Consider the following 10,714-nt stretch of genomic DNA (forward strand, 5'->3'; position numbering starts at 1 on the left):
ACCGACAGGCCTAGCCTGCCAGCCGCATCGTGGGCCTGCTGGACAGCCCAACGTTGCTCAGCCAGGAGTGGGTTGCGGAGGGCCGCCTCCCTCCTAGCTGAGCTGCGGTCAGGGCTTGCTATAGAGATACATCCCCAGAGCATGTGCGAAAGTGTTGATCTATCCCCGCAAGCAGGGCACGCGTCATCAGTGTAAATCTCCGGATATATCGCATGTAACGTGGACAGGTTGGGATAGGTTTCTGTCTGCAACAGTCTGAATGTCAGTGCCAGAGGCCTAGTGAGCTTGGGGTGAGGAGGAGGGTATCGTCGCCACGAGAGATAGAAGTGTTTAAGAAGTTCATTATAAGTGGCTGGCGCGTCCCTACCATGCATAACTGTAACCATGGTTTACAAGCGCTATCTCTTTGCCTACTACATACAGTAAGCTGGGACACTGCGAGCGGTCGCCGCAATCGATTCCACCGAACCGGTTTGCGTGAAACGTAAGCAATCGCTGAGAAAACTATGTGAAATATGTTCTTATAGAGGGATAGCTGTCTGTGTAACTAAATGTAGCATAACAGAATGAAGCTGCAATGCAGCGATCGCACGGGTTCGCGGTGACCGACTTCGCGTCTGCATGCATGTCTTCGCGCAATGTTTCGCTTTCGCTCCGAGCACGTTTTCGCACCGTGCCGTGAGCTTTATGCCGCAGCATATGAGCATTTGACAGTACGCAAGCAACCATTGTTGCATGGACACTATCGGAGCTCTTCAAAAATAATTTCGTTATAGCTAGGGTCTTCGACGCCTATAGCGACTTGTGATATATTCCGTCGCGATGATTCAGTCTTAATTTTCTTTTTCTTTTCTTCTAAAGTCTTGGAAGCTTCAATATCATTATTTCTCAAATTTAATCGAACTGCATGTTTATCGGTCTTCTAAGCGAGCAATTACCCGCTGCTTCTTTTTCTTAATTCAGTAGAATATTCATTATCTGGTGCTACACAAGCAGGAACATGTGCCGTGCCTTTTTTAACGTGTTTACCGTTCCCCTTCCATTAGAGTGAACTTTCTTTCTTTATTATAATCGTCATAGGTGTTGTGCATACGCAAAAGATTATACATTCGTGGACAAGTACCCATTCCGGTCGTTCGATCCGTATGTGTGCAATCAATGTATTCCATTACTGCACGGAAGTTGCTGACATCGTGAAATTCACGTGGTGTTGTGGACAGTACTGGAATAAAATACCGCGGTCCGTGAAGTGCTTGGCATCCCCATAGGCGCCAGCATCGAGAAGCTCATGCAGCTGGGGGTCCACAACACCTTCGATGAGGTTGGGTCAAAGAAGTTAGTCCAGGTTGTCAGGCTCGCTTCCTCGCCTGCGGGGAGGCGGATCCTGGAGGCGCTGGACTTTAACCCGTCAGGGAAAGGCGGTGCGTGCTCGACGCGTGGTCGCGGGAGGCCGTCACGGTCTCGCCGTTCCCGCGCAACGTGCACCCGCAACGCAATGTAGGCACACGCCGGGCCCGAGCGGCCGCACTTCTCGGATCCGTCGCCGACGATCCACGATCGGTCGCGTTCGTCGACGTCGCCCAATACGCTTCGTCCGACCGGTTCGCGGCGGCCGTGGTGGATCACAGGGGCAACCTAACGCCGCGTCCGTGCGAGGCAGGTGTCCGGATTGCGGAGATCCATTCTGAACTTTAGAACACATGCTCTGGCGGTGTCCCTCGTTACGGAACCACGGTCATCTTACCACGGAAGAAGAGTGGGAGGAGGCGGTCAGGCACGGCCTGCCCCTCCCAACGTCGGAACGGCTCGCGGCGGCCCCTCAGGGGGTTTCGGAGTCGCTCCTCAGGACCTTAATAAAGTTCACTGCCTGCCGTGAAGTGCTCGAAGTTGTTTGCATAGAATGCAGTGATGCCAACTCGGGTCAACGTTTTATCCCTAAAATGAACCCCCAGAAATCCCTAGATTAAAGAAAAATCCCTAGATTTTATTTGTTTACTTGTTAATGTGGCAATTTCAGCTTTAACAAAGTCTCAGCGCAGTTCACTCTTTGTTCCATTTGTTATACATTTTATCAGAGATAAATAAATGTGTATTAGCCGCATCTGTAGCTTTTTTCTTAATTTTTTGTAGAGTTATTATGCATAGAGGGTCGACAGATGGCACCACCAGATAGAGGGGGAGTCAGCAACGACACTCAGATGACTCCCTCTGTATCTGAAGTGAACTTCGAGCAGATGACTCCCGTTTCACCGCACCGCCTTTCGAGCTGCTCCTTCAGCAGGCTCATCTTCACGCGCAAAGAACCCATGCAGCCCTTTAACAAAAGAATGGTCCCAAGTTGAAAGAGTTGGACATTGTCTGCTAAGCCCCGTCATCACATCAAGGTATTTTATTCAGACAACATTAACAGTCTTTTTATGATGCGCACAGAAAAACGAACATGTTGGACTTCGTTAAAGTCCCCTTCTCACCTCAAATAGAACACTCAGAAGCGGTGAAATGGCGTCCCTCACCGCACAGTTCTTTATTTATCAAATTCTCAATCAAAGATTGTCAAACAGTAGTTGGAGCGACTAAGAAATGACATCACGAGAAACTGACATCCCCCAAAATTTAATGTTGCTAGTTGTAGATAGAACATCAACGAATCCGGCAACATTGATGCCTTCAGGTAGCATATGTGGGTTTATTGACCAGTTGCCTTCACCCAAAAAGATCACGTTCTCGTGACGCCTGCGGCAACAAGGACGTTCCACGTCCGCTGCCAAGGTCTGTGAGTGATGGCGCTGGCTAACACTCCCAGGGTTTTACTAGTACACATACATACCCAAGAAAGTGGATGGGGAAACAGCGCCGCGGTAGCTCAATTGGTAGAGCATCGCACGCGAAATGCGAAGGTTGTGGGTTCGGTTCTCACCTGCGGCAAGTTGTTTTTTCATTCACCTTAACTTCCATTAATTTATCGTTTCTTCATTACATTTGTTAAGCACAAGTAATTCCACTATGTTGTCCTTGGTGTCAGTGATTGTTGGCTTCTCATGATATAGCATTTTTCATAGTATTTTGTGTTTAGAAGGCAATATAATCAGATACGTCTGCCTTGAGGCCGCTGAAAGTAACAATTGACCTTTTTCACGATGGGAGAGCGCCTCTAGCGGCGAGAGCCGAAAGCAAATACGGTGGCTCTCGGTTGACGCGGCGGCATGACACTCTTTGTTGCTTTGCGTTGTGCTGTGACTGCTGCTGTTTAAAGTTTACACAGTACGCTTGCATCGTCACCGCTGATTTTCGCAACCGCCTGTCGACTCTTGCGAAGCTTTCTTCGACATGTTTTCTATTGAAGACTTCAAGAAACTTCACGACTCCGGCGGTCAGTGGAGCTGCGATTTGGAGTTGGTGCCGCCAGTGACTGACAACATGATCGACAGCCATTTCGGCGAGTCGCACCGGCAGTTGCATAAAGGCTGGATGTTCAAAGAGGAAAGGTACATTCGCCGGATCGAGTATTTGATGTGCGGACAACCAACAGGGACCGAACTTGTGTTGCGCAGCATATGTTTGTGCTCGATGAAAGCTGGCCACTACAAGCAAGTCGTAGCGCTTGCTAAAGGCGGAGCAGGGGCCGTCGTCCAAGCATACTGCGATTGCGTTGCTGGGTAAGTACATTTTTTAGAGACGTGAAATGCTGTGCACGAATTTGCTGTCCGCCCTTATGATATAACACTGAACGACGATGTAGAAAACGGTGTCCTAACAACGGTGCGTTCGCGAGGTGGCAGCGCTTTCACCGTCTCTACGTGCAGGCACCGCTACGGCTCGCTGTCGGGAAACATTCATTTTTCGTTTACAAAGTGAGTCGAGCCACAGGCTGTGGGCGATGCGTGCCGTAAAAGCATTCACATGTCACTGGTTCGGGCCTATATGACCTTGCGAAGAGTAGTTCGCGGCGAATAGTTCTGGCGATTATTTGATGTTCTACCGTATTTACACACACACAAAAAAAACAACCCGACCGTGCATAAACCGTTTAAGCTATCTATATCATGCACGGATAACAGCGCCTTCGAGAACCTTGCCCGTGCAGCTAGAAAAGAAAAAGAATGAAAATCAATGTACGCTCGCACTTCAATGTAGTGCAGCGAGTCCGCGTTTCTTAAATATATATTTAAAGTATTAAGTATGTACGACCGACTCGCCCAACAACGTGCTCTCTTAAATATATATTCTGTAACGAACATTAGCTTTCTCTTTCCGTTTGTTTTGCCCACTCACAGGAGCATTTAACAGGCATCTAAATGTGAATACTTTTTTCTTCTGATTTTCCTAGTCAAAGCCAAAGGTGCCAGCATATAGCTGCATTGCTGTTTGCCATACGAAGTATCCAGAGGCCGTCTTGTACGAGTGTCCCGTGCAGATGGATGGCACCAACACAAGGTAAGGTGAATGTTTTTATTCAGAACACAGTTCAAGTTAATCAGGTAAAATGCAGCGAACAGAATAAGGAGGGACGTATGTGGTAGAACACAAGACGATGTGACAAATGACTTCAAAAGGAGCTTTGGTCTGGTATCTACACTCTTCCTTGTAATGGTACCTTAATGTAGAATGTAAGCATGCTGATAGAGAAACACTGTATTTGAAAAGAGGTGAGCTAGCATGCTGATCGGATTCACAGGAGTTTGCAGTGTCCATCATTAGTGCAAAATAACCGCATGTGTAATCAAATGTCAAAATAGATCTTGGCCAGTAAGCTTTATAAAACATGTGTATGAACTGTATACAAGTCCCCGCATTTTGTTATTTTCAGGACAAAACCATTTGCTGACCAAACCCTTGGTGGACATCACCTTTAAGAAACATGTGATTAACAAGACGGTGCCCGTTAAGGCTAAGCGACAACTTCCTCCTCATTTGAGAACAGCTGGGCAGGCTGGGCTGTTGAAGTTCAGGAGTGCGATTGCAACACATGCACCTGAGCTGGTGTGGAACCGTTACACAGAGAGGCCAGCACCAGTGAAAAATGCGAGCCCCATCAACGACACAGAGGACATGAATTCGCAGAAGTGCCTCACATTGATCGATGAATATTTCAAGGAGCAGGTGTCGCTCACAGCTACCGAGAGGGCAGATATCTGTGCAAAGACTGTAGGCCAGGATAAGAACCCTCTATGGTTCGCAGAAAGAACCGGGAAGCTAACTGCTTCAAAGTTCCGCAGAATACTGCACTGCCTGAAGCCAGAAGGGCTTGTTAAAGAAATACTTTATCCTCGCAAAGAAATAATGAAGAGTGGTGACCCCAGGCTCTACGGAATACAAAATGAAGCAAAAGCAGTTCAAAAATATCTAGAATTCATGCAGCTATATGACAAAAATATAGATGTCCTGGAAACAGGATTGCATATTCATGAATTGCATTCTTTCATCGCCGCATCGCCCGATCGCCTTGTGAGAGATGGCAGTGAGGATGGCCTTCTAGAAGTGAAGTGCCCCGCTTCGAAAGCTGGCCAAAGAGTTGTCGACGCCTGCGCTGACAAAGGTTTTTACTTGGCAGTAACTAATGGTGAGGTCACCCTGAAGAAAGACCATTATTATTACTACCAAGTACAAGGACAGATGGGAGTCGCGAAGAAGCCATGGTGCGACTTTGTAGTCTTCACAGACCATGCTGACCTGCAAGACTGCATATCAGTGGAACGTATATATTTTGACGCAGAAATTTGGAAAGACATACTTCAGGGCCTGGTGTACTTCTATAAGGCTGCTATTATTCCAGAACTCATGACACGACGTATCCGACGCCTTGGATTTCTTTACACTACAGGTGCAGGCTACGTGTCCTTCAAGAAGTATGCTGTGGGGTTTTATCTAGTTGACCATTGTGATGAGGACCATCTGAAGATGACTATCAGAAGGCTGACACGCACATAGTGCGTTCCTTTGCATCATAAAACTTTAGTGCATGATGACACCTTTTAGGTGCTCCGAATAAATATACCGCATGCTTTCGTGTTCTATTACATGGTGTCTGTCTCCACTTCCTTCCCATTATTTATTAGTGGTCGCCTAAAGTTTGAGAGAAATGCACATGTTGTGAAAATTGCATCTGCTATGTCTAACATGTTTATAGGTAAGGGTCTGTCCAATAAATGGAACTCCTTGATTCTTCTTATGACCCTTTCAATGTGCACCCGTGCACTTGCAACATGCTTTGTGGCTTCAACATCCTTGGCACTCATCTGCGCTTCTCCAGGAATACGAAATGGAGGCATATGAAGGACAACACCACGTGGCAGAAGGTCATCTACCTTGAATCCCTTGTCAACCATGATGCCATCTCCTGATTCGAATAGATCAAGTACTCCAGACTGTTGCACAATAGCTCTGTCACTGGTACTTCCCCCATATAATGGCGACACAAAGCTAACATAGCAGTCAGGTGTTGCACCTACAACACATTTCATTGTGTTTGCGAACTTGTAGTGGGAGAAAGTTCGTCTTTGGGCAGTTAAGCTTGAGGGCTTTTGTATACGAATTTCTGTTGTGTCAAGTATTATACGTGTGTTTGGGTACCGTCTAAAATGAAGTGGCATGTGCTGTTGTACTTCAGGAAGTGTGGGGAAGCTGGTTATTTCAGTGAGAACCTTCTGCAATATAAGTACCCATTCTGAAAATATACGACTGAATGAGGGCATTGAAATTAAAAAATTGCGAGCAATCTCTCGTGTGGCCATACCTGTCCTTAAGCGAACCAGTACTGCATACATCTGCTCGGCAGCAGTGAGTGACCTGCTCTTTATGTCTATTGCAAACCGAGGGTTATTGTTCAAAACTAAATTTAGTATATCGTAAAACACTTGCACAGAAGGCAATCCTGTGTAATACAACATATGCTCAGTACCTTGCATGTTATCGAGGCACAGTGTTGTAGCCTTCAGCTCGTAGTAATGTGCTTTCCACTGTATTGTCTGTTCCTCAGCAGCTTTTAGCTGTACTTCTAGCTTTTGCACCTTCTTTCTTTCTGCACTTAATTGGCTTTCAAGCAGCATAATACGCTCTAGAGAGAAATTATCCGTCTGGCAGCTCTTTTCGTGTTCAGCTGGTACACTACGCAATACTGCACCATCTTCACAGGTCGTAGAGCCTAATGACATTGCACTTGCTGCTCTGCTTAATGGTGTTCCTTGACCAAGAGGTGGAGTAGATGCCCCGGCAACTGGTTGACAATCCTGTGGTGTCCTATTTTGGCCTGCTGCTATACTCGGTGGAGTCCTCTGTCCAACAGCTGATGTGGTTGCACCGCTGCTGGCTTGGCCACTTGCATTTGCCAGTCTTGAAGCTGATAAATAACATTAAAATATATTTCGCGACAGTGTAACAATGTGCTATTTAAGACTAATAAGATAGGCGCAACATCAAATATAAAAACTCTGTACTACTCATAAATAAGTGACCACTTAATCTCCCTTTGCTAGATAAAGACTCATTAAAAATTGGTTGGTGTTTGGAGAAGGGAGCATCTTGCCGCCGATACCGTAACTGACTCGCGCAAGACGAAAGCGCGAGTTATATTGCGGCAGAAAGAGCAATCAACATTCGCTATTCAAGAAGCTTCACTCGCAAGTACTGCACGATGCTGCTTAGCATCGGCAATCGCACGACAGCCGGCGTATTCAGCATTACACGGGCGATTTCATGATAATGAAAAATAATATCAAGTGCCGAATACAAAATGAAGAAAGATTACTGCAAGGTCGTAAATGCTGACAGTTGACGAATCTCAAACAGCGTCACACACAGCCTATACCTTGCCGTTTCTTCACTCTGTCAAAGCGAGCGATTGACACAGGGCATCTCATTGGCGTGTGCTTGAAAACCGATGGTACGTAGTCCGGGTGGGGCATAAAGCGGGAGGGCGCTCCTGAAATAAAATGTGACGGTTAAACAGCTTGAGTGTTTCTGTTATTAACGCGAGTACGACACAGGACACACTGCGCTAACACAACCGAAACTGCGTACTAAACAAATGCACGATCGCCGACCTGCCACGGTCCCGCTCGGAAAGGGCTCGAAGTTACACTTATGCGCTCAACAGACACGCTGTTCATCAAGTAATAAGGAATATCAAGTCACTGTTTCTTTACCTGTTACGAAGTGATTGCTGCAGACGCGGGAGTTCGCTGTCGGTTCCCACGGCGATCCGTCGGCGTTGACGCGATGTATTGCTTGCACCCATTTCTTTCGTCTCGTTGCCTGAAGTGTCGCGGCAGGAAATCTAAAAAATCGCACATTTGGAGGCTTTCCGCTGGCATTACTGCAGCCTACGGCAGCACATCGCTGTGGCATCGCAAAAAAAAAAAAGCTATGATCCTGCCTGCCAAGGAGCAGCGCGGCCAACACGGAGAGCCCGTACGTACGTTCTTTGCCGGATGTCACCAAAAATGTTTCGGGCGCTCGCCGCTAGTGTCGCTGTCAGAGCACTTCCGGTGCGCATGCGCACAAGGCACCCATGAAAAAGGCCCATTAGGGCATCCGTAGTTCGCTGTAAAATAAAGGCCAGTAGCTCCGAAAAATTTCAAAGCGTCGTGTCTCCTGACACCCATCTATTCCGAAAATTGGCGAGATGTTTAGTTATGATGGGTTCTCCGTAGGGAGCAGCACGCGTTACAAGGGATAGGTGAGGCCACGGCCCTACGGAGATATGAGCGATCAGGCAGTGACGAGACGCTCTCCCCCTATGTCCTTAATTTCCCGTGAACTTCGTTCTCGACGCATTTTATGCCCGTCCCCTCCCCCTTCTCCTATTCATCAGCCCACTCCCTTCCTTAAAATTATTTTCCGCTAGTCACTGTCGCACTCTTACCTCTCCTTCCTTCCTTTGCATCCTCTTCCTTCTTCAACATTCACCTGGCGGTTTAACGGCGCGACGGCTGCTAGCATTCCTATATTTCTGCTTCTGCGTGGACATCGAGACCATTCACTTGCCTACCCTACCCCCTGTTTCTTGTGGCTGTTTCTTAACTTCCCTGGCCCAGTAACCCCGTCCCTGATATACTTTCTCGTGCGCAAATCAGCATTCTGTATATTTTGTCTATACTTCTGCCCTGTTTTCATGCTCAACAGCGTGTACAAATTAGCCTAAGAGCAAGCTCTTCCGAAGTTTATTAACATAATGAAAGTAAGACACGGGAAAGAAACAGAAGAAGAAAAAAAAAGGGGGAGGGGTTCTTATTATGCGCATCCTAGACAAGCAAGTCGCAATATTTTCGGAATGCTTTTTTTCTTCCGTACAGCGTGGTCGATGGTCTATTCGGTCAACTACCAGAAATGAGCTCTTCGACCACACGAAGGCCTGAACAATGCGACCAAGTTTTACGCACACGCTCGTCGCATCTTTATCTCTGTCTGAAATTTTTAACGCTGATCCCCTCTCAGCAGCTATGGTTACCACGATCCGGAATCAGGTAGAAGCGCGCCATGAGCGTGGCCGAAATATTCTGTGCGGGGGAGAGGGGATCGCTACCATGACAACCCCCTTCCTTTCCCCTCTTCGGACCTCCACTAGCCGCTAGTATTCGCTACCCTCGCCTTGCTTTCACATTCAAGTGTATACACCGTGCAAGCGATCTTGCGCGCGACGGCGACAAGCGACGCGATGGAGATGACTGGCGCGTTCGCTCGTCGCCTACAAGTCGTACTCCGTGCGAGCGACGATTTTGAGCGACGTCTCCCGGTGGCGCCGGCATGAGGGCAGCAGATACGCACCGAAACTAGTGTGACAGATGCTTTATTAATTTAAGTTGATGTATTTTACTGTAAAAAGCAGCACAAAATATTTCTGACGGTCTTGCAGTAGGTTCCTACTCTTGCACGTATAAAAATTCAATTGTTTGCTCATTCCGTCCGACAATAGGTAGTATTTGAGTGACGTACATCCAGTTCCGGCTTCGCGCTATTGGCTAGTCGCTCATATCATTTCCGGGCGATGAGCGACGAATTCTAGATTTCCAGGACCCAAGCGATCGAGCGACAAGTCCGAGTGATGGGTTCAAGTGACGGTCCGTTTCGTCGCTCGAAGCCGTCGCTCGTCGCCGTCGCACACGAAATCGCTATCATCGGGTTCAGCCTTCAAGCTTCCCCATTCATCCATGTCACTCTATCGGAGCCCAACTCCTGAAACTTTGTGCTCCGTGAGAAAAGCGGAATGGGGGGAGGGGAGGTTCGTCAGAATGCCCTTTTGTAACGTTTTTAAAAATGATCGCTAGCTTTACTTAACCATATAATTTTAAGGCAGACGCAATGTTCGCTAATCAAAATGACTGACAAGAAAAGCGTCGAAACAGCGGCCAATAGCGCTTGTGTACTGCGCATCAGGCCACGACCAGGGAAAAACTCCACTCTTCCTTCGAGATGATGCTTTGTAAGCCAGAAAAGCCGCAAAAGCAAAGGGTGGGTGGAGACGCCACGCTTTCAGGATGACATAGCCGATTTTATTTTATTTACTTTTTGCCTTACATACATTATGCAACCACCCGGCGTGGTTGCTTAGTGTTTGTGGTGTTGGGCTGCTGAGCGCGAGGTCGCGGGATCGAATCCCGGTCACGGCGGCCGCATTTCTGTGGGGGCGAAATGCGAAAAAAACCGTGGTGCTTAGATTTAGGTGCATGGCAAAGAACCCCAGGTGGTCGAAATTTCCGGAGTCCTCCACTACGGTGTG

General features: G+C 47.6%; 2 protein-coding genes across 3 annotated transcripts; one reads left to right on the top strand and one right to left on the bottom strand.

Annotated features, from left to right (window-relative positions):
* The first annotated feature begins 3,166 nt into the window (after nucleotides 1-3,166).
* On the top strand, nucleotides 3,167-6,017 carry LOC139057577 (uncharacterized). The gene is made up of 3 exons (XM_070536035.1): nucleotides 3,167-3,656; nucleotides 4,328-4,434; nucleotides 4,808-6,017. The coding sequence occupies exons 1-3, from the start codon at nucleotides 3,328-3,330 to the stop codon at nucleotides 5,926-5,928; spliced, it is 1,557 nt and encodes a 518-aa protein (XP_070392136.1). The 5' UTR covers nucleotides 3,167-3,327; the 3' UTR covers nucleotides 5,929-6,017.
* LOC139057576 (uncharacterized) lies at nucleotides 4,436-8,513 on the bottom strand. Of its 2 annotated transcripts, XM_070536032.1 has the most exons (3): nucleotides 8,142-8,513; nucleotides 7,805-7,918; nucleotides 4,436-7,336 (listed from the first exon to the last, which is right to left on the bottom strand). In XM_070536032.1, exons 1-3 carry the CDS (start codon nucleotides 8,341-8,343, stop codon nucleotides 6,015-6,017), a joined length of 1,638 nt encoding a protein of 545 aa, XP_070392133.1. In that variant the 5' UTR covers nucleotides 8,344-8,513; the 3' UTR covers nucleotides 4,436-6,014. The 2 variants fall into 2 exon arrangements, with proteins under 2 accessions (XP_070392133.1, XP_070392134.1); XM_070536033.1 differs by lacking the exon at nucleotides 7,805-7,918.
* Between the last annotated feature and the right edge of the window lie 2,201 nt (nucleotides 8,514-10,714).

This window comes from Dermacentor albipictus, chromosome 3, assembly GCF_038994185.2.
Source record: "Dermacentor albipictus isolate Rhodes 1998 colony chromosome 3, USDA_Dalb.pri_finalv2, whole genome shotgun sequence".
In the NCBI taxonomy this organism is placed as follows: Eukaryota; Metazoa; Arthropoda; class Arachnida; order Ixodida; family Ixodidae; genus Dermacentor; species Dermacentor albipictus.

Coding starts and splice junctions, on each gene's coding strand:
- LOC139057577 (XM_070536035.1), top strand. CDS start 3,328: ATGTTTTCTATTGAAGACTTCAAGAAACTTCACGACTCCGGCGGTCAG. Junction 3,657..4,327: donor TACTGCGATTGCGTTGCTGG/GTAAGTACATTT, acceptor TGATTTTCCTAG/TCAAAGCCAAAGGTGCCAGC. Junction 4,435..4,807: donor ATGGATGGCACCAACACAAG/GTAAGGTGAATG, acceptor TGTTATTTTCAG/GACAAAACCATTTGCTGACC.
- LOC139057576 (XM_070536032.1), bottom strand. CDS start 8,343: ATGCCACAGCGATGTGCTGCCGTAGGCTGCAGTAATGCCAGCGGAAAG. Junction 7,919..8,141: donor CAGCAATCACTTCGTAACAG/GTAAAGAAACAG, acceptor ATTTTATTTCAG/GAGCGCCCTCCCGCTTTATG. Junction 7,337..7,804: donor CAGAGTGAAGAAACGGCAAG/GTATAGGCTGTG, acceptor GTTATTTATCAG/CTTCAAGACTGGCAAATGCA.